Here is a 27,999-nt window from a genome sequence, read left to right as displayed (position 1 = left end):
TTCCTTTTCCCTTTTCTTCTTTTTTTTTTTTTTTTCCTGTTTCGTCCTCCCAGCCCCAGCCCTGAGTGGGCAACCATCCAACAACCCGTCTCTTGGTCCACCTGTCCACCCTCACGTCCACAGGTCCAACCCTCGGGTCCCTGATCACATGACTGTCTCCCACTCCTCCTGCAGCAGGACAGGTGGCCTCTCTGGCGCACAGGCCTCCTCATCCAGCCCCGAGCAGGAGCCGTTGAGGAATCCATCTTCCTTAGGAGCAGCCACGGCAGGCGGTGTGGCCTGTAGAGCCGGGGACCCTGACTTGGTGTGGCCGGGCAGCGGCGGGTGGCCATTGGTGGTGGCCGCGGGCAGCAGGCGGGGGCTGAGGGGCAGGCCCAGTCCCGTGCGGGGCCCTACGTTGGTCACACTCGTGTGAGACACCATCGGACCGTAGCTGTAGCTGCTGCTCCCGCTGCGTGCCTTGCGCTTGAAGTCCAGTGCCAGTGTCCAGCGGCTCCAGGATTTCTTGATCTCAGCCTGTACCTGGGGCGGCAGTAGGAGGGCAAGCAGTCAGGTGTGCCCCAAACCCTTCTGCCACATGTCCCCAACCCCAGCAGTGCCCACATCCCTGCCCCTAACAACGCTCAGCCCTATTCCTGGAAAATTTCAAGGCCAAGAAAAATCCCGTCATTCTCAGAACATGGTGCCTGGCAGCAGGCAATGGACACACCCAGAATGTAGAAGGCTCAAATGACCCCAAGGGTGGCTGAGTGTTCAAACTGGATAACAGACAATTCAACCGTGGGGTTGAGAAAACGCTTGACTGTGCCCACACATCCTGAGCCTGAATCATCTGGAAAGACTTCTCTCTGCCTTCAGAATGTTCTCGGGGATGTTCTTGGAGGAACAAAGTAGGAACCAGGCAGGAGAATGAAAGGACAGGACTTGGGCAGCCCCTGGCACTCCTTTTTTTATTCTTTAATTTTTTTTTTAATTTTTAGATTTTTGGGCACAACGCATGCCTTAGTTCCCTGACCAGTGATCGAACCCAGGCCCCCTGCAGTGGAAGCACAGAATCCTAACCACTGGATCGCCAGGGAGTTCCCTCCACCCCACCCCACCCCACCCTACCCCTGGCCCCTGGAACTCCTGCATCCTCCCCGTCTTGCCCCAGTCTGGCCTACCACTTACCTCGCCATTGCAGAAACAGTATATGATGGCAACAAAAAATCCCTGTGGAGAGAGGGTGGTGGGTCAGGGCCCAGAGAGGCATCCGGAGAGGGTGGAAGCGGCCTCCCCCGCCCCACCCGTCCCTCCCACCCTCAGACAGGGCTGCATACCTGGAAGGAGTTGAAGAGCATCTCGTAGTGCATCTGGACTTGCCAGAGCGTCCCTGAGACCTCGGTGTACGGCGTGGCCATGAAGACGATGTAGTGGACGCCGAAGAGCGGCATGAGCACCAGTGTGGATTTGAGCAGCTTCCTGGGCCAGTGGGGCAGGCGGGTCAGGGTGGAGTCACTTCGGCCTCAACAGGCACTGTGCACCTCGACCTGCCAGCCCCAGGCTCCAGAAGCCACTAAAAGGCCCGGAGCTCTGGCAGCCGTGGGTAGCGGGGGACGGCCCAGTTCACCTAAGCCAGTGACACTTTGTTGTCTCAGCAAAGTGTGAATAGGGCCCCTTGATTCTGAGGTGTCCCAGAGCGGACCGTAAGTCATGTCGCCCTGTCCCTGCACCTGCTGGTCACTCTGCTGGCGCTCCCCTTCCTCATCCCATTGACCCTCCTCAGGTTTCAGCCAAACGTCCACCTTCTCATGCCCACCCACTGCCCACCTGTCTCTCAGACTCCCTGTGACCGGCTTCTCTGAGGAGAGGTCTGGGTTTGTGCTGCCCTCACAGACCCCAGCTCGGGTGCAGGGGCCTGGCAGCAAGTGGCCCAGGCTGGCTTGGGGGTGCCCCCAGGACCCAGGCAAGATCCCGTCACGGCCGGCAGGGCCAGCCGGGGAGTCAGGAGCTGCGCCCTTCCTTGAGCCAGGCTCAGCCCTGGGGCCTCTGCCTGCTTTTGAACGTGGTGCTGGGCGTCAGCGACCCCCGGGCGCTGAGGCGGCTAGGCACGGCGGGCGTGGCTCACCGGTACTGCTGCCGCGTGTCACACCGGCCAGCGTTGGTCTCCCGCAGCTTGGTGGCCAGAACCCGGACGATGTTGATGAAGAGGATGAAGTTGAGCTGCGGGAGGGAGGCAGGGCTGCGTGTGTCTTGAGGCCACAGCCCCAGCAGGGAGGGGCGAGGACTCTGGGACCCACAGCCCCGCCCACGGTCTGCTCTGCCAAAGTGTGTCCCCAGGTGGCTCTTGAGGTCCTTGGTTCCCCGTGTGGACTGGGGTGGGGGTCAGCTGCCTCACTAGCATTGTGGCTCTAACCTTGGGGTCCAGGGGAACCCCTATAGGTCCCCATCAGGGGCTGATCACTGGGACCTGGGGTCCACACTGCCACCCGGCCCTGTGGCTCCAGCCCTGGGGTCCAGGAGAGCCCCTATAGGTCCCCGTCAGGGGCTGATCACTGGGACCCAGGGTCCACACTCCCACCCGGCCCTGAGGCCCCCTGCTCACCACAATGGAGGCCAGGATGGGCACCTGGATGATCCATTTCTTGTTCCCAGAGCTGAGATCCCAGCACCTGAGAAGATCGAGGCTGTCAGCCCCCACATTCCCCACAAGAAGGCTCCAGGGCGGCTCTGACATCAGCTGCACGCCCCAGCCCCAGAGCACAGGACAGGGGAGTGGGGATGTGGTCAGGCCCGAGGCCACCCACAGAGCCCCTTCTGCGGTGGCCACTGGTGACCTTTGGTGGGCACCCAGCTTGAAGCTGGGCTGAAAACTCCTGGAACCGGGGCCGCTCAGGGCCAGGGGACAGGAGGCGCCCCTCATATGGTCCTCGGAGGAATAGGGTACCAGGGGTGTCTCTGGCCTGTGTCCCAGCCTCCTGCCCCCTTGTCTACCTGGACCTACCCGGTGTTGGCCAGGGTAGCTCTCACACCGACCCACACAGCCACGAAGATGGCAGGCAGACCTGTGGGCAGAGCGGGACAGGGTGTGAGGGGCTGTCGCTGCTGTCCACTACGTCTCGCTCCTCAGTCCACCTTCTGGGCCATTCCCCTCATCCCTGGTGACCCCAGCTTAGCCCCCCATTGCCCCTGACCCCCCTCCCCCTGGGCACACGGGCTGCTCGGGGACACAGCCCCGCTCTTACACGTGCTGCCCTGAGGTCCCCGCAGCCTCCCCTCAGGGCTCCAGCCCCCAGGACCCAGTTCAGCCCTCTGCCCTCATCGTGGCTCCGTATTTTGTACCACACACATGCACTCCTGTTGGGCACTTGGTGAAATAAGGGATCACTAATTTATCCACACCCAGTCCATTCTGCCCTCCCCTCTCCTAAAGGGTGCTGTTCTGGGCTGGGGGCTCCCTATGGAGGGGAGCTTACAATCAGGGGTTTTCTGTTCCAGCATCCCCCCAGCTTTGAAAAGTCCCCAATGGATGAGGTTGGATAGTGTGAGGATTCTTGATCCAGGGGCTACAGAGGAATCTCAGTGTGCCTAGGCCCGAGCCAGTTCAGATGGTACGTGGCACCTCTGAGTGGGTTTTGCTCTAGGAAGGAGCCCCATTCCCCACTCTCCACCCCCTCCCACTTCATTCTAGGTCTGGTGCACCCTTGGGAGGGGCAGGGTTTGGGCAAGGAAAAGAGCTGTGATGTCCCTGTGCCACAAAGTGCTGTGTGTTCCCCTATCTGTGTGTGGACACCTTCTACCCCAGAGCCTGTATCAGCCTGCAACTCTGGAGCTTGCCACGGGTGACATCAAGGTCAGAGTGTCCACCAAGGGGCAGGGAAGCTAGGACTATCGATCTGAGGGCCTTGAGGTGCTGAATGCAGGGAGGGCTCCACCCACCCAGCCTGCCCCTCTGCAGTCTGGCCAGTTGCCCCGGAGCGCGGCCAAGCTCTGGAGCTGCCAACAATAATGGACAATTATCGGTAACTCGATCCCGAAGCCCGTCGGGGAGGAGGGCAGAGCCCCAGCCACCATTCTGCAGAGGGGCTGTCGAAGCCCAGAGGATGCTATAGAGCCAGGGCCTGCAGTTCTGGGCCACGAACCCTGTGCATGAGGTGGCAGAGGCCTACATAGCTCCACGCAGCGTGGGGAGTGGGGGAGAAACGGGACTCGGTGGAGGGAGGGTTCCGGAACCCAGCTCCAGTACTGGTGACACAGTGAGGAGCATAACTACCTTCCAACTCCAGCCCCACGATGACCTCTGACCCAAGGTCCGCTCTGATCCTGAGTGGAGTCTTGACCTGAAAATTGCCTGCCCTTCCCTCTCCTGGCCTGAGCCTCAGCTCCAGGTGAACCTGCCTCCAGGAGAGCCCCAACTTCAGGCTGAGCCAACCCCAAGTGAACCTCTGGCCAAGCCCTGTTCCCTGAGCCTGGCGGGGGGGGGGTGGTGGTGTCAGCCTGTGGGGCATCTACTGCCCCACATCCAGCCCAGGACATGCCGTGTGGGTGTCTTCCCCTCAGTGGCACTCTCTGACCCTGCCGTCCATGGTCCCACCCTGTCCCGTGCCTGCGTACCCCAGCCGAAGACTGTGAAGCCCCAGAGGTACTTCTTCTCTGAGAAGAAGGCCATGAAGATGAGGCTATGCAGGTACAGCCCCTCCACCAGAATCCAGTAGTAGTTGGTGGCCAGGAAGTAAAGGAAGACGGTCACAGCCACCCGGCAGCCCACCTAGGAGAGCAGCTGATGTTAGCCAGAGCGCATCTGGGGAGGGCTGGGAGGGACACAGGGCGGGCAGTGCTAGGGGATGCTGCTAAGATCGGACAAGCTCTACTAAGGGCAGGGGCCGAGGAGTGTGTGCTGAGAAGACAGGAGGACACTCAGGACGGTGGTGGGGACGCGGGGATCATGGAGAAGTGGGGTGGTTGGGGGCCTGGGCCGAGGTAGGAGAGTTGATGGAAGTGCAGGATGCGCGGGGAGGGAATTCACAAAGCCCTAGGCGACAGGGGTTGGAAGGATGCAAAGGGTGGGTATGAGCCGCCCGAAGCGCGCGCGTGGTCGCAGGAGACAGGTGAGGGCGAGGGTGCGTGGGGCTCCTGCGAGGCGGGCGGTGGCGAGGGGCCCCGGGCGGGCGGGCGCGGGCCGCCGGAGTGGGGCACTCACGTAGCCGGCGGCGGCGGCGGGCGGGGGCGGTGCCTGGGCAATGGCGCGCAGCTCTTCCTCCGTGAGGCGCTCAGCCTCGTCGAGGGCGGTGCCCGAGTAGAGAACCGCGTCCTTGACGAAGATGCTCACGGCGCGAAGCATGAAGGACAGGAACAGATGCATGTGGATGTAATTGCGTGTGCAGTGCAGCCTCCTGCAGGGCGCGCGACAGCACGGTGGGTGGGGAGCACCGGCGCGCGCGCTGGGCGGACGGGGGTAGACGGAGGGGTAGGGAGGCCCCATTCTTCGGCCCCACCCAACCATGCCCTTGGCCACGCCCACTGTCTCCCCTCGGCCCCGCCCACGTCCCCTCTCCACTGACCCCCGCCCCACTCCTCGCCCCGCCCACCTAAAGTAAGCCAGGATGAGGACCGCCACGGTGAGAGATGCAAGCGAGACGGAGTAGCCCACGGTGTAGATCATGCCCAGGCGGTCAAACACCTCCTGCGCAGGTGGGGAGTTACCGTCAGAGCCCTGGGACTCGGGTGAGCACCAGGTTAAGGGTCAGAGAGCACAGGTACGTTTGCTGGAGGAGTCAGGACTAGGTCAGAGGTCACGGGGGGGGGTTGGTGGTCGGGTAGCCTGATCCGGGTCAGGTGACAGGGGAAAGGCTCGCACCCGTTCGCGCGTCTCATTCGTCAGGAACTTGACGCACTCGCTGTAGTTGGCCCACGTGCGGTTGTGCCCCGGCACCAGCTCCCAGCTGCCATTGCGGTCACAGCGGCGGTAGGCATGGCCTGCAGGTCCGCAGGGGGCGTCAGGGCAGTCAGGTCTGGAACCCCTGAACCCCTGAGCTCCAAGTCCTGACGGTGCCCGCCGTCCCCAACCCTACTCCAGCCTGCCTTACCTTTGTGATTGAAGTCGTAAATGTAGTCGGGACAGGGCATGGCTACCACCTCCCCCGGAGCCCCCATCGGCCAGCAAAGAATGTGGTCCCACTCCGGCAGGCAGGGGCGCCCTGTGCCCACAAACACAGACAGAAAAAGGTGGAGGACACCTGTCAGATCCACAGTTAGTGACCCAGAGGAATAAACACACCTGTGGTCACTGGCTCCTTCAGGGTGCGCCTGAAGACTGGAGAACTCAGGCTTGGAGTGTTCTAGAGAGAATGTATTGAGCCCTTACTCCTGACTGTGCCCTGCACCCCCTGGCCTCGTAGAATTCACTGTCGCCCCTCCTTGCGGGTGTTGGCAGTGGCCCCATTTTCTAGATTGGTTAGCAGAGGCCAAGAGAGGCGAGTGATCTGCCAAGGTCATACAGACCAGGGCCCTGCCCTCCTCAAGTTCTCAGCCCCTGGCCAGGCCTCCCTCTTTTCTCTCTGTTCTTGGTCCCACCTTCCAGGTGTCCCTGGAGAAGGGCAAGTCCCAGAGTAACTCTCTTTCAGCTGAGAATGCTTCCAGAGTGATCCATGCCCAAGGACCATGGAATGGAGGCAGGAACTCTCATTTCCAGTGCCAGCTGGACTCCTGAAGAGCTGCCCACCTCATGCAGGTGTCCACCTTCTTTGCACTTCAGTTCCTTCACTGGGGAATTGGGATTGATATGCACTTCCACCACTACCCAAGACCCGCCCCGAGCACCTGCTCTCAGACTCTGGTGACCACTCATGGAGGGACATATAATCCCCCAAATCCATAAGTGCTAATTGTGGGATTCAAGGCAGGGCGACACATCCCACTTTGGGGCTCCAGCCTCACAGCAGAGATGCTAAGTGACCTTGGAAAGACTCCAGCCTCTGAATTTTCCACTTCCCACCCCCAGCTCCCTTCTCTCCCCTCTCTCCCCCTGAAGGGCTCCAACCACAGGACTCTCCAGCCACCCTGGAAGGTTGCCTTGATGGCCAGACCCACCCTGGCTTGGTGAAAGACTCTCTGTCCTGGGCACCATATTCCCAGCCCCGCCTAGCCAGGCCTACAATTCCCTCTGATCCCTGGGGAGCCACAGGGTGACCACAGCCTCCCAGATGTGGCCCATCTGGAATCTGCTGCCCACCCAGCCGGTTCAAACCGGCCCTGTGGCTGCAGCCTGGGTTCCACGTTTGTCTCTCCTTACCTCCCCCAGGGACAATGCAGCCCGCATGTCCCTCCCTCTCTTCTCTTCTGCCCTCCTCCTCCTCCCCCTTCTGGCCCCACCCCTTCACAGCCACCTTCCTGTTCTGCGCCCCCCTCTGTCCCACCCCACTGTGTGTCTTGATGCACCTCCTCTGACATATTGAGTCCCCGTCCCAGGGGACTGGTCCCCAGGGGACCAGTGCCTCTTGGTCCCTGTCTCCCCCTGCCTCTCTTTATTTCTGTCTCTATGTCTCCACGTCTCTCCCTGCTCCTCTCTTTCCTGGGCTCTCTGTCATCTCTCTCCATGGGAGGGGCCATAACCCAGGGTCTACCCCTGAGATATGTGGGACAAGTTCTCTGCCCACCTCTCGGGGTCCAAGTCCATCCAGCTTGCCTGCCCCCTCCACTCCATCTCCTCCCAGCACCTCCCTTCCTCCAAGAGCCGAGGAGCATGACATCACGTGAAGGTGGCAGAGCCGTCAGATGGTTGCAGGGAAGCACAGACGTACCTCGGGGCCTGCTGCCAGTGGGCACCTCCTTGTCCTCCTCGGACTCAGGGTGGAGCTTCCCAGATGCCTTCTCTTTCTTGGGCTTCCCTGATGTGGACGCGGATGCCCATCCTTTGTCTGATTCCATTATGTCGGCTGGAGAAATCAGGGCAGTTATGGCTGTCAACAATGCTGCTACTACAGGAGATCCAGGGTCCCCTCCTGCCTCGGACTCCCCCTCCACACAATGGGGGTTGTCCCCTGCGCTGCTGACACCCAGCCTGACGACAGGTAGAGACGTGCCTTACAAACAGCAAAGTGCTTGCCAGGTACAGAAGTAATCAGGAGGCATGTAGACTGTCACAAGGGGCTCAAAGGGGAGCGAACGCCATTCAGGTGTGGGATCAATTAGTGGTTTGAGCAGTAAATGCGTGCAGAAGTGTTGTCTGATTCGGCACTTGTAGCCAAAGCCCACCAGGGGGCGCATGGCAAGCACAGACCGTGGTGGTTATGTCAGCAGAGAGGTTAAAGAGCAAAAAATGAAGTCTGGCCAGAGCGCCCCTGTGGGTCTAGAAGCTGGTGGTATAAAAGACAAGAGCAAGAGTGTACAGATGTCAAGAGACGGCCAATGAGCCCACCTACCCCAACCCCTGCCCTGGGGTACCCGAATTAGGGGTCCACAGCTTCCACAAGGGACCCTGGAGCCTCTCCATCTCAGATGGGACCTGGCCTTTCCCTCTGCTTGATGTCTGAGGTCTCTCTTCCTCGCTGAAAAGTTTTCCTCCTTATCTGACCTTCAGCTGCAGCCTCCTGGCCCTCCCATGTCAGGTTTTGTGGCAACAATGGGATGCTAATTGCAGACACCCTGGGCTGAGATAGAGTGGCTGTGCCCATTTTCAAATCCACCTAAACCTGGGGGCATCAGTAGGGTGGGGGTAGCAAGATGAGATGGAGTGAGAAGGGAAGGCCTCCAAGGTTAAACAGAGACAGCAGAGGGGGGGTGCCTCCAGGCTTCTACAACCAGAAAGAGGGCTGGGTTCAGACCCTCCCAGCCCCTGATGTGACTGGGGCGGGGGACCAGGGAGCCACTGGTGGGCCCAATGTGGGCAGGACTCTGAGAGCAGAGACCATGTGAGTCCCTATGACTGGGAGCGAGGGCTGTGGGCTCCAGGGGATGTCACTGTGCGATTGCATCCGGGGTGTACATCACCACCCTCTCCGAGGGGTCTGAGGGCCAGTGCAGGGGAGGAAGCTGCTCTTGCCACCGCCAATCAGGTGGGGTCTGGGTCTCTTCCAGGTCGAGGGGATTCATCAGATAGAAGTCAGAGGCTGGCTGGTTGCTCATGAAGCCCCGTTTCCGCTTTCAGGAAATGGACTCAAGGAAGAGACCAGCTTGAGACTGGGGCAGGAGCTGTGAGGTCAGGTGACTGCCCTTCCCAGTTTGACCGTGGCCGGGGTCCCCTGGAGATGCTGTGTTGGTAGGAGGGAGCGTTCATACCCCTTCAAGAGCCCTCTACTGGACAGTGACCATGACTGACATGGATGCCCATCCGTATTCCTCTACTCTCCTTCCCCTCCAGCCCCATTCTCCTGAGCCTGGACACCCTGCCTTGCGGGGGGGCCTCTTTCAAAGACCTGTTCATGCTTCTGGACCTGCACTGGGTACTGCTCCCTCCTCTAGGAGGCAGTCCTGGCCCACTCCAGCGCTCCTGATCCTGGTGGGCCTCAACACATCTACGTGTTAGAGATGATTCAGACTGTAGCTGCCTTCATGCCCTCCTATCCCGGCCCTGGGAGGGGAGGCTCAGAGCATCTCTGAACCTGCTGACTTTCAATTCACCTGACTCACCCCACTTTTGGTCCTCACTGTGGCCTGGCCTCCTTTACCTGGACCCGCCCTCTCTTGGCACCACCCTCTTTTGCCTGCTGGGCGCCCACCTTCCTCTGGCCCCTCTGTGTCTCCTGCCCTTGCCCACAGACCCTCCTTCGGCCCCGCCCCCACCTGGCCTCTGCAGGACTTCTTTGAGCCGCTTCTCACACTGGGCCTGGGCACGGTGCAGCAGGAAGATCTGCTCCTCTTTGGTCATGACGTCATCTGCATCCACCTACCGAGCGGAAGGTCAGATTGCAGGCAGCACTTCCCCACAGAGTGGCGGACGCCACAGCTATCCCAGACTCCTTCACACACACACACACACACACACACACACACACACACAAGAATGTGGGGAATCCACCTTATGTAGCTCCATTTTACAGATAGGCAGCCTTGGCTTCGAGGGCAATGGCCTGACCTACCAGAGGGAAAAAAGGGAAAGGAAGGGGGGCTGTCCCCCACTTGCCCGATAGTAACCCCATAGAAGGCAGCCTCTGATAGTTGCTGTCCAGTCTGTTCCCCAAGGGTGCGTGGGAAAGGGATGGAATGTCCCAGGATGGATGCTCACCGGATCTTGCCGTCTGTTGGGGACCCTGGGTAGGGAGGGGATGGGTAAGGGGTGGCGAACTCTGGGGAAACAAACGAGGGGCCTGGATTCCTGCAAGTCCTAGTGCTCTCGGGACCTTAGGAGTCACCGATTTCCATCCTGGCCCTCTCCCCAGTCAGTGCTTTCCCCGTGAATGGAGAGTGCCTCGGCCCCTCCCACCCTTGAGGTCCCAGGAGGGAGGGGATGGAGAAACTGCTGGCAAGTGGTCTGGGTTGGGCAGGGCACTCGCGTGCAGGCTGTGAATGGGAGTCACCCCCATCAATAACTTATCTGGAAGCTTTCCTCCATCCCTGTAGACCCTGTGTTCCGATGATGTGGACAGACCTCGATTCCTGCTCTCCCCTCTGTCCAGGATGCCCTTCCTTCCTTTCCTTCCAACACTGCACACCCTGGGTACTGGCTGCCACCCGCTAGATTCACTGGCAGTATTTTAAGGATGGAAACGAGAGCATCATGGCAGGGGGGAGTGAGGGCGGGACTCACTCTGAGCCTCTGTTTCCCTGACTTAGGACTGGGAGTCAGAGGGTTAAAGGCAGCTGCCCTGGGAACAACTCTGTGCCCCAGCCCCGCCACTGCCAGGAGGGACCACAAGAGGTTAAAGCATCCCCTCAGACCCCACCTTCACCCTCCAAGACAGGGCCGCGTCCCTGCAGAGTCCCAGAACTGGGGGATGGGTCCCATGAGACCACTCAGACCCAGAGCTGGGCTGTGACCCCTCAGACTCCACAAGGCAGAGCCTGGTTCTCTTAGACCTTCAGCGGCGGAGCTGCATCCATTCAGACGTCCCCCAGCAGGGCCGGGTCCCTCCAGCCTGCGCGGAGCTTTGCAAGGGCGGGAGAGCCCAGAGGAGGCGGGGGAGGGAGGCGGCGGCCGGGGAAGGGGCGGGTACCCGCGCTAGGGGGCGGGCCGGCCGGCCGGGCGGGTCAGGGAGCCCGCTGCAGGGAGAAGTTAATTGACCGAGTCTCTTGGTGGCAGCAGCAAGGGTTTCTAGAGCCAAGGAGTCTCCAATTGGCTCGGTCGGACGTGGGTTCTGCTGGTTTCACTTAGCGGAGGCGCGTGCGCGTCTTCGCGCGTGCGCGTGCGTGGCTGCACAGCCCTGAGTGGCCGCGCACACGCCGTCTGGCGATGTGTGCACTTGCGTGTGCCCCTGTCTCTGTGTATTCTCAGGTGGGGATCTCTAGCGTGCACATCTGGGACGTGAGCCTCAGTGTCTGAAGGTGTTTCTGGGCAAAGGTCCGCGTGTGCGCGTCTGCGAGTGTGTGATAAGGGTTGCTCATTAGCCTGTATGTCTGTGGGTATCCGTGCTTTTGCACGCGTATCACTGGCATCTGAGTTGGACCCTGAGATCTCAGCTGGACCCAGTACCCAGGAAGGGCTGGAGAGATTCTCAGTGTTTGCTGCTGGCCCCTACAGCTCCTCTCCCTTTCCCCACCTCCAGCTTTGACTGAGCAGCCTAGGGCAGAAGTGGCCCTGAGAACTGGGGTTTGAGGGAGGCAACTCCTGTCTGCCCTAATCCAGGGAGCTCCCAGACTAACCCGAGGTTCTCTCTGTGCCTCTGGCATTGCAGACCCAGGCTGCTGAGAGGTCTGATCCCAGCCCCACGACAGCACCCTTTCACCACCATTTCCATTATTGCAACTGGCACCTCTGTCAGCTAGCACCATCATCACCTTGACCACCAACACCAACACAACCATCCCCCCCCACCACCAATACCACCGCCACCAAGAGCTCTAACCACTATTAACACCGGCATAGCCACCACCAGCACCGTCACAGCTGGTAGAACATCACGACCATCGCCACCACCAGTGCCTTTTCCACCAGCGCAGTGACCACCACGACCATCGCCGCTACCTCCAGTGTTAGCATTACCATTGCCATCACCGCCCTGCCCAGCACCATAACCACCAAAGGCAACGCAAGCACCATCATGGACACCAGCCCCATAACCACTGTCAGGACCATCTTTCCTGTATCTTATTCTTCCTCCCTCAGCCCCCTTCCGCACCACCCCTTCTCCTTCTGTCCACCTTTAGCTCTTTCAAGACGAACAGATACTCACCATACTTTTTCTTTTTTTCTTTTCCCCCAGCTGACGGAAACCTCCCGAGTGGCTGACAGACTTCCACCAGTCTTGGGGAAAGCCTGGCACACCGGCCCTCTCCACAGACAGACTGGCCCGCTGATGTGACTGAATGTCACAGCTGGTGCCCTGGACTAAAGGCAGGCAGGCAGTCGTGGGTTGAAAACTGCCCGTTTGGCAGACTGACAGACAGACAGGTGTGCAGCTGGGTGAGGACCAGGATCTCAGTCCCAACCCTCTCACAGGCCCAACACATCTGCTCAGCCTCTACCTACTGCACTCTCTCTGTGGCCAAGAGGAGGCACATTCTCTGCCCTGAATTCTCATTTCCCGGTGGGTCTGGGGATGCCAAGGAAGGGGGAGGGTATGTGCTTCAGGCATCAGAAAGCCCCCAGATTCCTTCACCCACAAGGTCGGGGGCACCATCTCTGGCCTCCCTAACCTGTATGACCCATTTGTCTGTCACCCAATCACAGCAGAACTGCCAGTGCAGCAAGAAGCATTCACATCAGTCAAGAAAGCACTTTCAGGACTTCCCGGGTGGTCCAGTGGCTAGGACTCTGCTTCCAATGCAGAGGATCTGGGTTCGACCCCTGGTTGGGGAACTAGACCCCACAGGGCACAACTAAAAGATCCTGCATGCCACTACTAAGACCTCGTGCAGCCAAATATATATACATCTAAAGAAGGCACTTTCCCAAGGAACGGAGGGCAGCCCTACCTCAAGTGCATTCCCGCTTGCTTTAGAGCGCAGCACCCCGGCCTGGGGCATGCCCGTCACGTCTCCCTGCACCTGCATCCTCTCCTCATCTAAGGAGATTCTGCCACCAGCACTGGACCTTGAATCCCGCCTCCACCACTAACTGGCTTTATATCTTTGGTACTGTTGTTTAACCCGTGTGCCTCAGCTTTCCACCTGTAAAATCAGGACAATAAGAGGGCTGTTTCGGGGACTTCCCTGGTGGTCCAGTGGTTAAGACTCTGCACTTCCACTGCAGGGGGCACGGGTTTGATCCCTGGTTGGAGGACTAAGATTCCACAAGCTGTGCAGTGCTGCCCAGGATAAAAATAAATAACTAACAGGGCTGGTGTGAGGGTTAAATGAGGCACTGCATGGAAAGCTTGGTGGAGGTGGAGCCCGTGGAAAGCTGGTGGCCACCACTGCTACCAGGTCAGCAGCATCACCAAGTCGTGGCTTTCCGAGTCCACTTAAGGACCCCTGTGCTGCGGGGCACTGTGGGCGCCCACAGGCTGGGGACCCAGAGAGACGGGAGATTGAGTAGATGACTGGGTCCAAGGGGCCACAGTGAGGGGCATGGGCCGGGGATGGGGTTCCAGGGAGGATTGGGAGGGGGGAGTATAGGACAGCCTGCAGGCTGAGGTGTGCCTGGCAAGCTTTGGGGGTGAAAGGCATTCCAACAACTCCAGATGTGGATTTCTGGATCCACCGTGGACTCACACTAAGATTCCAGGTCACTGCCAGACCCCCCACACTCTGCTTCTGCTCTGAGTGAGGAGGTCGTATCTCCTGGGACAGATGCAGAAAATGCTGATAGCTCTGATTCTCCTCCTGGCCTGGCCACTCCATCCACTGCGTCCTCCCCGACCAGCCCCTCTCTGCCTGCAGAGTTCAGGTCTCCTTGGCCTGGCTGCTGATAAGGAGGACTCAGACTTACATCATTTTAGATCCAGAGAGTGTGCAATCCTGGGTCTCACTGGTGAGGACTGAGGGGCCGGGGGCTGCGTCATGGCCAGGGGGCAGTTAATCCATACACACCACTGATAGGGTCACTGAGCCCCGGTGACAGGTGTCCCGAATCCCCCCTCTTCCCAGCCCCTCCTAGGGTCTTGGGTTAGGGCTGACTTCCCCTGACCTGACATGGTAGGGCTTGGCTACAGCACTCGCCCCGTGTTCCACGCTCCACATGGAACCTTCCTGGGTGCACACATGTGCATGATCTGCAGTTTGTGAACAGGCAGGGAGAGAGGTGGCCTGGGAGCCCAGAGTTGGCATCTATGGGGCTCCAGGCAGGGTGCAGAGCGGGGCTGAAAGCCAGTATGTTATTTACAAACATAGAAGCTGCTGTCTCAGGAAGAGAGTAATGTGTGGTCAAGAAGCCCGGATGTGTTTCTCATTTCCTGAGTTCAGAAGCTGACAGGGAGAGAAAAGCCATCTGCTCAGTACCCCTCCCACCGAGGGGTGGGGGCAAGCGGCTCCTTCTAACTCGGCTCCCAGGGCGACCCCATGGAGGATGGTACTGGAGCTGGGAAGGCAGGGATGGTGGCAGTAGGGCTGGAGATGCAGACAGGGAGCGGGGCGATGTGGAGGCCGGTGCTGGCGATGGAGGTGTGATGGTGCGGATGGTGGAGAGCCAGCTCCATGCCACTGACCAAATGAGGGCTGCTCCTCTCGGCCCCTCTCCTAACTGCCGAATTCCACACATTTGCTGTCTGTGATCCCAGACATGCCTACAATTCTCCTCCTCCAGGCAAAATGAAAGAGGAAATACAAGGGATCCTTCTTCAGCTGCTGACACCCCTGTCTCTGGGAGAGAGGCTCCTCTACTGATGGTACCTGCCTCAGGATGACCTTTTGGGTCATCTCACCCATCCCTCTGCCTAGGGTCAGCCTGGTCCCCTGGGGGGCAGGCAGCTGCTGGCTTCTTGATCACCTCCAGAGAAAGCAGATCTACCTGCTGTTCATCACTGGGTGTGGCCAGTGTCTCCCACCCCATGACAGCCCCTCTGCAGGCTGGCACCCACCCCTGCCCCCGGAGCTTTAACCACCTCTCCTCCACCTTCCACCACCACTCCGTCTTACAAACGCGGCCACTGAGGCTGAGAGCACAGTTAGAAAGAAGAGGGCCAGGAGCAGAGCTAAGGTCTGCTTGATACCGAAGCAGCAGCAACTCCAGAGCATGGGAAAGAAGGGAGGAGGTGCCCCGCCGCATGGATCCGCTAGAGTCAGCCTCAATGCCAGTTCTCCTCGGAGCCTTTCTGGATTGTATCTTCCACTGTGTCAAGCAACAGCCTCTTTGCAGAGCACCTAGAGCAACATCCACAGAGGTAATTTGGGGATGCAGATAGACGTGGAGGCGATCAGATGGTGATGGTGTTTGTTGGTGATGGCAGCTTCCGCTCAGCTCTCACTGGGCAGAGGACAGCTGCTCACTCACACATTAGGAGGAAGGGGAGTTCGCACCTCCAGAAAAGCCACAAGGAGAAAACCTTGGCTAACAGGAGACCCCCTGGTGACCTCCTGGCCTTCCTGCACCTCTTCTCCAGGTTCCACTACTGGGACCTGTGCTGGCACCCCTCGATGTCTCCCATGCCAGCTGGCTGGGGACTGCTCCCTGCCCCTTGCTGCCCTCCGTCTGTCTGGCTGGCCAGAGCAGGCTGGGACGGGTTCCCTGCCGGGGACACTCCTGCCCCGCCACGCCACCGCTGACAAGTGCTGACTTTTCCTCCCCCTCGCCTGGCCTTCCTGAACAGGCTGCCTGTGTTCGGGGCTGGGAGGGGCTGGGGGGAGGCACTGAGACGCCTCTCATCCTGGCCAACGTGGACGCCTTCAGGGCAGGCAGTGGGATGGAGCCTGGGGTGGCAGAGTTGGCTGCTAGGACCCAGTGGATCTTCACAGGCAGCCTCTACCTGGGCTGGGGGAGCGAGACCCAAAAGGATGGTATGAACTAGCCTGACCATAAGGTGGTCAGCAAGACAGAATCCTTCCAAGTCTCACTACTGCACAAGGCAGGTTCCCAGAGCTGGGGGTTCTGAAAGGTTTGGAGGTTTCTGATGTCTCTGAGAATCTGAGCAAAACTCCGCACCCTCTCCCAGTCGCACTGTATTTTGCAGACAATTTCTGGCATCTGCAAACCCCCACCCCACCCTTTCTTTTTCCTGGGGACTTTCTGAAAGAGCTGCCTTCCTGATGTGGTGGCCGGACCAGGGAGTGTCCCCAGAAGGCCCACAACAGGAATCTGGGGGAGGCCTCTTGACGCCTCATTAAAACATTCCGAAGAAAACCCAAATTCCCGGGAGGGTTCAGCCCCCTCCTCCTGCTCTGTCCACAGGCGCTCCCAGAGCTGCGGGTGGAGGGGCAGGGGTGTTTAAGGGCAGGTGATATAAAAAGCTTCAATAAATCAATACAAAAAAAAGACACAAATAACCCATACAAAGAGGGGTAACGGCTCTGAGCAAGCTCTTAGAAGATGGACCATAAACCAATGTACAAGTCCAGAGGCTCACTGGTCGTTAGCAAATTAACATGACAAGAGACACCATTTTTCATGTCATTCTCATTAAAATGACAAAAGACACCATGGCAAAGGTGAGGAAAAGAATCTTCAGACTATCCCCTGAAACAGGGAGTATGCGTTAGAGACCTGTTGGTCACTCCTAGGGCCGAGAGTATAAACCCGTACGGGCGTTTTAGAGGGCTGTTTGGCCATGTCTCTTGAAGTAAAAAAAAAATATGCATGTTCTCAGACCCAGCAATGACAGGATCTAGAAATATCCTACAGGGAAATGGTTGCACAAGGACACAGGAGGGCATTTCAATGGGCTTCTCTGCCACCACCTGAAATCTCTCTCTCTCTCTCACACACACACACTCGAAAATTATGCAGAAATGATCTAAATGTATATTCCAAGGGACTGCTAATAAATCTCAGGCTTTGGGAATACTATGCAGTATTAAAAAAGACAGATTTATATTTACTGACATGAAGGTCTCCAAGATACACCTTTAAGTAGAAAAATGCATATGGCAGAGCCCTTATCTACAAACTGCCATCATTTATTAAAAAACAAACATAGAACAACAGACTAAAACTATCTACTTTGTATGGACACCAAAGGGGCCTTTTTGGAGAAAAAGCTCTAGGAGGACATCTCCCACCCAGACTGTTTTAAAAAAAAGCTTTTTCTCCAGAATGGAGAATGGAGTTTGGGAGGAATCAAGGTTAACATCTCTTTAATGTGTATTACTTGAATCTTCTATTCAAGAAGAAAGAACATATTCAAGTACAGTTCTGAAATTAAAACAAGAAAATAAAAGGAAAATAGCCAAAGGATTCTACTAGAAAGAAAGAAGAAAGAAAAAGAGGAAAAAGGAAACCAGAGGGAGATATAGGGATCTCCTGCCAGCACAAGCCCTCATCCTACTTTGGAGGAAGAAGCTCAGTGCAGGTGTTTGAAGACCCGAGTTGAAATCCAACCTGGGGCACAGACCCACTGTGTGACCCTCAGGGCCCTTTCCCATAAAATGGGTGGAGGAACAGATGGAATGAGAAAAGACTTGTGACAGTTCCTAGCTCAGAATCTGGGGACAGCCACTGTTCAATACATGTCAGTTCCTCCCCTTCCATAAAAGCAAGCCCCTTGGCTAGCTGACCCTGGAGCATGCTGGGAGTGCTTCCGTGGAATCCCACCCACCACCACCTCTCCTGAGTCTGACCCTGAGGTCATATCTCTACACTCTAAGCCTGCCCCTCCCAACCCCACAATGCCGACCTTTGGCCGCTTCAAAATGTGCAGGCCGAGGGTGTCCGTAGGGTGAGGCATCCCCAAGGACAAGACCACCCCTTTCCCCGCTCCCCCACTCAAAATCTGCCAGCCCATCTCTTCCTCCAAACGTCACCCCACCTGACCCTCAACCTTACAGCTACTCTTTTCTGGCAGAGAAAAGATGGAAGGTACAAGATGGATCAGCTGAGTCTGGCCACAGCCAGTATCCTCCCACTGGAAGACCTTTTGGTCCTGCAACTGTGAGGTCCCTGGACTGGGGCCAGTTGGGTGGGCAGCATGTAGGTTTGGTGATGGGAAGCTATCCGCTGAGGATGAAGTGACATCCACTGGATGTAGGAGAGGATGTAGGCAGACTGAGTTTCTTGCTGGCTCCAGCTGAGCCCAGGGGGCCCACAGGCTGTTGGGGGAACCCTCGGGCCATATCCTCTATCCCCAGAGCCAGGGAAGGTTCAATGTGCTCATGTCCTGTGTGCCAGCCAGGGATGTTCCAATAAGGTCCCAGCCCTGGCATCCTTTCTCTTTCCCTACCCTCAGCCTTGGGCCAGGGCTCAGCCAGGCAAATTCTTTGCATGTGCCTCAGCTTCCCTGGAAATCAGTGTGGGTCCCCATGGGTCCCTCATAGAGGCACAGGGCTTGACCATGGTGGAGACGCAACAAATAATGGTCATTATCAGTTGTGTGAAGGTCAGTTAAAGGAGACAATAACAGAACCCTTTCTCAGAGGGTTGTTGGAAAGATTGAACTAGCTAATATTGTAAAGTGCTTAGAACAGTGTTTGGTAAGTAGACAGCACTACAGAAGCATTTATTCAATAAAAACAAGAAAAAAAAAAACAGACCTGGGTGCAAGTGTGATCACAAATACACAACACACACGTATGCACAACCATGCTCCTGCAAGTCACGTGCAGACTTACAGCCTCAGACACCCGTGAGCTCACACAAGGACTCGGACATTCGCACTCACACAGACCCAGAGAATACCACTCTCCGAGTCCCACTGTGCCCCTCTTGGAGACACAGATACACTCACAGGTCACCCACGCCCATGACCCCGTCTATTCCTCAACAGTCGCTTGCACACATGCATGTCCACAGACCACGCTGGCTGGCTCTGCACAGTGGTTATGCTCACACACCTTGGAAGGGGCCCTGGGAAAGGTGACCCTGGCCCGAGGGGAGGCTGGGAAATAGTTCCGGAGCCTGGCATTCACCAGGGTTTTGCAGCACACCTGCCCAGGGTGCTGATCATCTCTGAACCTCAGTTTCCTCATCAACAAATCCTTGTATGGGGTGATGTCTCTGGCTTTGGGGTACCATGCTGTGTGGGTATGGGCAACAGTGAATGGGATGTGTTAAAGCCAGCAGAGAAGAGGACAGCTGCAGATCGCGGAACTCTTAGGCAAATGTTTCTTTCTTGGTGTCTTTTTACAGATAGGGAAACTGAGGCGGGGAGAAGGATTGCACAAGGTTACACAGGCTTTGGCAGAACTGGAGGAATCGAAGAGCTCCCGCCTTCCCGCCTGGGGCTCCCCGTGGACAGGGAGCCGGGCAGGAATGGGCCGCCCGCCTGTCTCTCTAGAAGGCAAATACCCGCACCTGGGAGGTGAGGGGGAGAAACCGGGGCCTTGAAGTCAGATGCACAGGCGGACAGTCTCCTCAGCAACGGCTGGTCCCCCAAGACAGGGCTGCTGTGGGATCCGACTGACGCCCCAGGAAATCATCCCAGACCTGGCCCAGAATGAGGAGGGTACTCGCGCTTCGTGCCTCCAGCTCTCAGCCCCTGCCAGTCTCTCCCTATTTTTCTTTGCTATTCTTGGTCTATCTACTCCTCCGGCTGGGGAGGTCTCACTCCCATCCTCTTTGTCTCTGTCTCTCTCTTCTGTCTAACCTCATCTCCTATTCTGTCAGTTCTCCCTCTGGTCCCTTCTTGGCCTCTGCTCTCAGGAGGGTACAGCATGGGTCTCCTCACGCACCCGATCGAGTTTCTCTTGTGGGAGTGTTTTGTGAGGTCAGTCTCCTTCAGGGGACCTCCATCCTCCTCCATATACCACACCATACCCGCCTCCCTGGGCAGACATCTTCCAGTCTGGGTGAAGCTGGACATGAGTGCAAGCATGTGTGTGTGCGTGCAATGGTGCAAACTGGAGGGGGTCCCTGAACCCTACCCCCTGACCTCATTCCAACAGCCCTGTGTCCCAGATTGCAAACAAAACTTGCAGAAAACACAGGCCCCCAGAGCAAAGTCTGCGGGATCCAACGTCAGGGCCAAAGCCCAGTCTTCTGCTAGATCACACTGTCATCTTCAAGAGAGACACAGAGCAGAGATGCTCTTAGAAGCAGAAGACAGGAGAACCCCAAACACAGATTTCCAGACCTGGGACCCCAACCCCAGGCTTCAGAAATAAGGAAACCTTATTGGCAATCTGCAGCCCAGTGTCCAGACATCCCAGAGACAGCAGGCACCAAGGATGCCGGGCTGGAGGGGACCCCCACGCAAAGTTCAGATTATTGGTGGGAACTCAAGCCTCTGAGCCCTGGACACACATCCCCCCTCCAGGGACCCCAGAGCAAGCCCGGAGCCTGTTCAGGAGTGTGAGCGGGTGACTTACCAGCGCGTATGCGGAGCTGAGCACCGGGCAGCAGAGCAAGAGCGCCAGGCCGGGCGCGATCCGGGCGGCCCCCATCGCCACCGCCTAGGGCCCCGTCCCTCGGGGCAGCCGCCGCCGCCGGCCCTGGTGGTGGTGGTGGTGGTGGGGTACAGAGCTGCGTCAGGCCGGGCTGCCCCGCCCACGCCACGGCCTAGGGGACCCCGGAGGCCCGGCGGCCCGAGGCCCCGGGGCCCGGCGCGGGGCCCATGCGCGGAGGGCTAGCGAGCGAGCGCAAAGGAGAGAGAGGGAGGGAGGAAGGGAGGCAGCCGGGGGCCGGGCGGGCGGCGGGCGGCGGGCGGGCGCCGAGAGCTGCGGAGCTGCCCGTCTGCCTCCGAGCGGAGAAATCACATCCATATGGCCGGGCCCCCCGCCCCCGGCCCGCCCCCCGCCCCCCCACCCCGCGCCGCCTTTTCTTTCTTTCCTTTTTTTTTTCTTTTGGGGAACTGGGAGCTGTGGCTTTGCCCCCACGCCCAGTGGGGGGAGGGGTCGGGGGAGGGGTTGGGGTCGCGGTCTGCGGGGGGCCAACGGGACTGTTATTTTTAGCTCCGCTGCTAGCGCAAGTCGGGGGGCGGGGCGGGGGGCGCGTTTTGCGCAGCTCGGGGCGTGCAGCTTGGGTACTCTAGCCCAACTTTGCAACGACGCTGAACCCTTCGAGGATCAGGCCGCCAGCTCCTCGCCCCTCGGCCCCCTCTGAACCCCATCCAGTCGGCGGCGGGCTCCGGCAACTCCCTCTCCATCCTCGGCCGGAGCCCCGCCTGCGCCCGCGCCGCTAGAGCGCGCCTGCGGCCGGGACGCTCGGTCTGTCTGCCTGTCTGTCAGTCCATCTCTAGCTCCCCCGGCCTTGGCCTCCGTTCCTCCAGCAGCCCCGAGCTCCGTTTCGGTCACTCCCTCGCTCCTTCCTTCCCCTCCCCCTTTTCTCTCTACGAAAACATTTGCAAGTTTCCAAAAAAGCCACGGAGCCGAGCGGCGCGGGGCTGACGGCTCCACGGGGCTCGGAAGAGGCGCCGATGAACCCGAGACAAACCAGCCCGCCCGCCCCGGTCGGGCCGAGAGTCTACCCTCCCCACCTCCAGCCCCCTCCCCTCGCTGCTGGCCCTCAACCCCGACTTACTCCGAGCGCGCCGCCGCGGCCCCCGCCTAGCCATGGGTGTCGGGGATCCCCCGACAGCCTCCCCAGGACAGCGCCCCGTCCGCGGCCCCGGGGGGACTTCATGGAGCTCTTGGGATCCCCCCCTGGCCGGCCTAGCCTCCAGCGCCCCCCGCCCGGCCGCCGCTCAGAGCCGCCGCCCGCCGCGCGCGTCCCTCGCCTCGGCGTCTGCCGCTCCCCCTCCCCCCGCGGCCCGGGCGCCTCTTCCCTCCCCCGCGCCCTCCCTGGGCCTCTCCGCCCCCCGCTCCCCTCCGCCGTCTCCGACGCGGGTGTGCGGAGCGGAGCCCGCGGCCCCTGCTTCGGGACGATTCTCTAGAGGCCGCGGCCAGGGGTCGCACAGCGGCGGGATGTGAGTGTGCAGGGGACGGGGCTGGGAGCTCTGACATCGGGGCCCAAGAACGTGGCGCGAGCCGCTGCCGCCGCTTCATTTTCCTCTCCGGGAAGGCACAGACGTTATTTATTTTTTTTTCTGATCGTCCGGCCCGGGCCGGTGAATAGGGGCCCTCAGCCGCTCAAACAGGCCCTCTTCACGGGCGGTACCCCGCGGGCCCCCGGCTGCAGCGCTGTCTGTCCGCCCGCGGGACTCCCGCTCAGGCTGGACCGGGATCCCCGGGGAGGCTGCTCGGCCGCCAGCCCCAGAGCCTGGCTCCGCCGCCGCCGCCGCCCTCCCGCCCGCCCCGCCCTCTCCCGGACCCCCAGCTCAGGAAGCTCCCGAGTGGGTCGGTGTGCTGTTCCCTAGGCCCGCCCCCGTCCCTGCCCGCGTCTCTGGCCTCACACCCCTCTCCCTCCCTCTCCAGTTTCTCTCCCCGGTCCGGGTCTCTCCTAATCTAGACCCATCCAGACACCGGCCGGGCCCCTGTAGCTCCGCCCCTGACTCCACCCCGGGCGGCTAAAAGCTGCAAGACCCTAGACTCAGCTGAGCCCCCCACCGTGAGGCTCCGCCTCTCTCCCCCACCCTTTCATACCCCCAAAAGCTCTTGGCCGGCTCTGGCGCACTGGGGACCCTCGACTTGGGAAAAGGGCCGGAGGAGGTTTTGGGGGCTGGGGGCAGGCGGGGGCCGGGCTTACGTGCACCCGCCCAGCCCCGGAGAGTCGGGCTCAGCGGAGGGGGCCTTGGACCCCAAACCTACGACCTCGAAGTATCTGGTGGAGAAGCTGAGGTGCAGGGAAGGCCGGCGGATGCCTGAAGCAGAGGGCTTTAGGGATCTTCAGGAGGAAGCTAATGTGACTGTCGGGACCCTAAGTGGCAACCCCAGCTCACCCACTTACCAGTTGTGTAATCCTGGGCACGATGACTCTCCTGCTGTCTGAGCCTCAGTTTCCTCATCTGTAAAATGGGAAGCTGACCAGCTGATTCAAAGGGCACTTTTGACTTTACTGTTTTAGTGCCTCGGAGGGTGGATAGCTCTCTGGGTTTCCCAGATACCCGTGGACTCTGAGGGCTCTCCAGGCTCAGCCTGTGGAAATCGAGCTCCTCAGAGCCCTCAGACCGGCCCCATGTCTCAGGGTCGGCCCCTTTCTTTAAGGTGAAGGAGTGCACAAGCCCTAAGGCTACTGGAATCCAGTTGCAGCCAACTTGCCTGGCAACCCGTCCCTCCGTCTGCTCAAACTCACCCATCTCCCAGACTGTACCCACAGCGGTCTCCTTCACATTTCTATGGCCATACTCTCTTCCATGCCCACTACCCTCAAGTTTCTCGTCCTGGTGTTTAAGGACTGTGCTGTTGGAGGCAGTTTCCTCCAAAGGTGACTCTCTAGTTCACTAGACTCCTGGCCCTCTTTCTGTGCTCACTCCCCTGCGTCTGCCTTTGTAGTTTGCTCTTCCAGGATCATACTTCTTTGCCTGACATAAAGGCCATTTCTGTCTCCTTGCGTCTCTGTCTCTTCCGTTATTGGGGAGGGTGAAGCCGCTCTGGTTTGGGGGCTGCTCCCTATGATGCATGGGCTCTTTTGGAACAGGAACAGAGAGGCTCAGGTGCCCAGAGCAGGCACCTCAAAACAGTTGAGGTTCTTCAGAGAAGTTTTATGTCTCTGTTTCTAAGAAATTTGATCCCAAGTTTTATGACTGGATGACCCACAGCCCTTGATGATAGGAAAAGAACATTCATGGAGGGATTGGAGGCACTGAGGGGTAGAGCAGCGGGGTCCTTCTCAGATCTGACACCAGCAACCTTGAGATTGAGAAGCAAACAGTATTTGTGCTTGGGAGGACCAGGACGGGCTATGGATAGGGCTGCAGAGAAGGATCTAATGGGCTCTGGGCCCCTTAAGGGAGTTTCCTTAGCTATAACTCATGTGCCTCAGTCCAGACTTCTGCTGGACATTCCACCACTGTGGGTGGGGCCTCTGACCCCCTAAATCAGCCCCAGGCCTCTGGTTAAAGTGCCACCATGGGGGTGGGGGGTGTCACACATTAACTGGTAGCGCCCTAATGCCTGGCAGAGCACAGCCCACCCTTTTTGACAGGCAAGCCCCAGGGCCCCAGGGTCAGTTTCTGGTCAGTTTCAGGTCAGTTTCAATGGTGTCTGGAAAGACCTGGTTGGGGGTGGCGAGTGGGTATAAGTCCCCATAGGGACCCCCCTCTTTGGCCCCCTGGCTGGGGCCTAGGAGGAGGGGCTAAGGCGGTCCAGAGCTCAGAACTGGGGCCGGACTCCGGTTCAGCAGCCCTGGGCTCACAGGCCTCTGCTGCTGCCCCTGCCACCATGAGTAGGGCTCCGGCCAAGGTACACAGACCCTGGGGCCAGAGTGGGCACCAGACTCAAACAGGAAAAACAAAGGCTCTCTGAGACCTCTGCAGCCTGGCCTCACTCCCTCAGAAAACCCCTTGCCCTAGCCTGGAGGCTATCTGGGAGAATTAGCCCACAGACAGCACCCCTACCCCCATCTTTCCTCCCCTCAACCCTAGCCCCAAAGTCAGCCTGAATCCCAACCTCAGCCCTGACCCCAGAGTTAGCTCAACCCCCACGCCTTACCCCTGCATCCTTATCCCAGTCTGATCTCTAACCCCTGATTGAACCCTGACCCCAGGCTGAGCCTCCACCAGGCCTCAATCCCAGACCTCTTTCCAGGTTCCTAGGCCCCTCTGGAAGCTGTTCAATGCAAGGGGCTGGCTGGGGAGGGGATGGCCAGGCCATAAGTGAGCCGAGGTGCCACTTTTACAGCCATTTCGGCTGCTCATAAACACCCCCCACCCGGATGAGTCACTGGAGGCTCCCAGGCAGCTGGCTGGGCAGCCCCCTCCCCTTGCAGCAGGAGGCCTCGCTTTCTCACTTCTCAGGGAGGCAAATGGCAGGAAGCTGGGACACAGGGGACTGGGCTGCCCTGTCCCAAGCAGAGAATACTCCTGGGGCAGGCGGCTGTAGTTGTGGGATTTCTGTCCCTTCTGGTCACATGATCACAGCCACCTGCTGCAGTAACACCAGAGCTGTAGGTATCCCCTAGTAGGCATACCTCATCTGCCCCGCGGGCACAGGGACACACACACTAACCAAATGAGGGGCCCCGAGCCTCCCCTCTTCCAGCTACACTCAAGTCCCAGGGCTCCCCTGCACCCCACTCACCTGGAACCCACAAGACTGTCCAAGTAGGGCCTGGAGCCACAGAACAGACTCAAATTGGCCATGGGAAGGCCGTGGATAGCCCTGAGCGGCTTCTGCGGTTCAGGCCTAAGCAAGGATGTTCCTGTTCGGAGCAGGAAAAGGCCTGAGTCAGAGCTTTCACTTGAAAAAAAAAATTAATTATTTTTTTACCAAACTCTGCACCAGCCTAGGACTTTGTCCCAGACCCCTGGTCAAGGAGCAGAGGCAGGTCCAAGCAAATCAGTGTTCAGGTGCCCAGGCCAGTTCAGCCCCTCAGGTGTGTGTGTGCCTCAGTGGTCTTCTCCTTGCCCTGCCAAGCCTTCCTCTGACTAGCTGTCCTTCTGTCTGCTCCTGTGTACCCCCTGCCTGCCCCTTCCAGCCTTTTCCACATCTCAGAAATTTCAGGCCTCCATGAAATATGAGCACAACCCCTATGAGTGACTTCATTCAAGTGTTGGACACCTGGAGAAATCAGGTGATGGCCCAGGGTGGTTCAAACCCAGGTCATAAGCAGGAAAATTGAGGCTGGGAAAGCCTGCCCTCCAAGCACTGGGCATCCAGTGTCCCCCAGCTAGGAGAGATGGGGACCCTCATTCTACCCAGCCCTTGCCTTGATCCCTGCAGACCCACGCCTCCCTCTCTCTATCCGACTCTTTACTCACTGGAACATGGGCTCCTGATGTGAAATCAGCCAGGAAGCCCTGACAGGCTGCTCACTCCCACTCGCCCCTGCCACCCCCCCTGCCCCCGGTCTCCAAGCCACCCCCCAACAAGGCTCAGGGCCTGCTTCTGTTGTTGCAGGTCACAGAGGGATGGTGGACAGATGACCTCTTTCTGTGGTTCTGCGGAATGAGCTGTAGCAAAACCAGTGCTGGACCTGGATGCTAAGGGTGAAGATGGTGAGGAGGAGACCATGCAAGATCCTGGAACTTCACCTCGGGGCTCAGAGGCTGCCCTTCTGCCGGAGCCCAGTCTGAGCTGGTTTGAGTCTGGAAGTCTCAGGCTCAGCCTGACGAGGTGTAATGATTCACGTGGTAGCTGCTGCTCCACACATTCCAGCCACAACCCCCAGTGCTTAGCACGTGAGGCGACTGGCCCGGAACCACCCCTAGTGGCTGGGGCATGTTCCTAGGGCCCCCCCACCTCAGCCGCGACCTCTCCCCGGGTCTTCCAGGCTCCTGGGTAGGAGGATAGCACACTGTATAGTTTCTAAAGTAACTTTCTAGTTCACAGGCTGGAAAGAGGGGTGGGGAGCTTGTCAATACCTGGTCTCCAGGCAGGGAAAAATGAGGCTTGGAGGGACTTCCCTGGTGGCCCAGTGGGTAAGACTCTGCACTGCCACTGCAGGGGGCGTGGGTTCAATCCCTGGTTGGGGAACTAAGATCCGGCATGCCGAAAAAAAAGAAAAAAAATGAAACTTAGAGAGGAGACTTGGACTGGCCAGGGGCGCATAGCGAGACTATGACAAACAGGGTTCTTACGGGAACTTACAGGGTTCCTGCTCCTGGCCTGGGCAACTCCCAGTGTCTGACTGCAAGGGGTATCCCAGGGCAAGGAGACCATTCTGTGACTAAGGCCACTGGAGGGGTGGGGGGCCGACTTCAGCTTTTACAGGTCAGCGGGCAGCTGTGTTCAGGGGGGAAACCCTGCTGTGTCCTCTGTCTCAAACTTCCCAGTGCCCTGAGCTTTCCCCACTTGGAGTCTCCTCCTCCTCTGAGCCCACACACACACACTCTGCTCCCATCCTCCCTGGCCAGGGAAGCAAGAGGCTAGGGCTCAGTGCCTGTTCTATTCTGACCTGTGGATCCTATTCGTGGCCTCAGTTTCTCAATGTGTCATTAGCAGATGGGCAGTTCAAGGCCTGAATGGGCCACATAAAGTGCCCAAGCCCTCGGGTCCTGGATACAGACCTGGGAAGCTGAATACCTGAGGTTCCCCCCCATCAGCCTTGGGGGCTTGCCTGTGCAGGTCAGGCCGTATTCCTCCAGTGGGCCCCAGCCCAGGGTTCTGAGGGGCGAGTCTAGCCCTCAGCTCCGGGGACAGGAAGTCGTATTTTGGTCCCGGGTCCTGAGGAAGGAGGCAGGGGGAGAATGGCAGCTCAGACCCAGTCATGTTTACTCGGGCCCGGCCCCCTCTGAGCTCAACAGGCCCATTCATTGGGAGCCCCATAAACCCTTTGGGGCTCCCTGAGGTGCACAGTGCCTGGACGCCAGGCCTGGCTGCCGCCCCCAGACCTGCTGGAGGCTGTGGGCAGCAGGTGGGGCGTGAGGGAGGCAAAGTTGGGGATGGCCATGAGGGACCCAGACATGCCTCGGCTTCCAGAGTTTTGCCTTGGGATAACGGTTTCTGCCCACGTGTACTGTGGAGCATTTGGGGAAGTCGGAGGGGTCTTCATGGCTGTGTTCCCTTGGACCAGGCTCCCCAGAGCATGTCCTCCAAGCATATGGCCTTCAAGGCAAGCCTGACTCTGTGGTGGCCCAAACCAGAGCTGACTTCCTGGTGAGGACCCCACGCCTGCACTTGGGTTGTCCACAAGCCACACCCTGGCAAGGTGGGCATGGGTGTGCAGCCCTCCAGGTTGGAGAGAGGCCCTGGTCGTCTCCAGCGCTGTCTTCCTCATCTATTCAAAGGCAGATCTTCATGAGAAGTGGAAACGTGGGGACTAGATGGGTCGCTGAGAGATGTGGTCCTAAGGTCTGCTCACTCACAGATCAGGAGGGGTGGTTCACATCAAGAGCCCCACCATGCGATCCTCCCACTCTGCTTAATCAG

At 58.9% G+C, this 27,999-nt stretch overlaps 1 protein-coding gene and 1 long non-coding RNA gene across 9 annotated transcripts; one reads left to right on the top strand and one right to left on the bottom strand.

The window, feature by feature from the left end:
* PTH1R (parathyroid hormone 1 receptor) lies at window positions 1–25,287 on the bottom strand. Of its 7 annotated transcripts, none has more exons than XM_043443000.1 (15): window positions 25,210–25,287; window positions 22,919–22,976; window positions 20,464–20,586; window positions 7,779–7,913; window positions 6,066–6,176; window positions 5,837–5,955; window positions 5,568–5,662; window positions 5,180–5,372; window positions 4,594–4,747; window positions 2,984–3,044; window positions 2,585–2,651; window positions 2,108–2,202; window positions 1,320–1,461; window positions 1,171–1,212; window positions 1–522 (listed from the first exon to the last, which is right to left on the bottom strand). In XM_043443000.1, exons 2-15 carry the CDS (start codon window positions 22,974–22,976, stop codon window positions 145–147), a joined length of 1,773 nt encoding a protein of 590 aa, XP_043298935.1. In that variant the 5' UTR covers window positions 25,210–25,287; the 3' UTR covers window positions 1–144. The 7 variants fall into 7 exon arrangements, with proteins under 7 accessions (XP_043298935.1, XP_043298938.1, XP_043298937.1 ...); XM_043443003.1 differs by lacking the exon at window positions 25,210–25,287 and adding an exon at window positions 9,760–9,862 and having other exon boundaries at window positions 22,919–22,943; XM_043443002.1 differs by lacking the exons at window positions 22,919–22,976; window positions 25,210–25,287 and adding exons at window positions 9,760–9,862; window positions 21,614–21,760.
* On the top strand, window positions 21,903–27,998 carry LOC122424809. Of its 2 annotated transcripts, none has more exons than XR_006264559.1 (3): window positions 21,903–21,998; window positions 26,029–26,126; window positions 27,862–27,998. It is a non-coding gene; the product is annotated as an uncharacterized LOC122424809 (long non-coding RNA). The 2 variants fall into 2 exon arrangements; XR_006264560.1 differs by having other exon boundaries at window positions 27,858–27,998.
* Window position 27,999: the final 1 nt, after the last annotated feature.

This window comes from Cervus canadensis, chromosome 22 (genome assembly GCF_019320065.1).
Source record: "Cervus canadensis isolate Bull #8, Minnesota chromosome 22, ASM1932006v1, whole genome shotgun sequence".
Classification (NCBI taxonomy): Eukaryota; Metazoa; Chordata; class Mammalia; order Artiodactyla; family Cervidae; genus Cervus; species Cervus canadensis.
The sequence above is the reverse complement of the archived record's forward strand: the minus strand, read 5'-3'. Positions and strand labels throughout refer to the sequence as shown.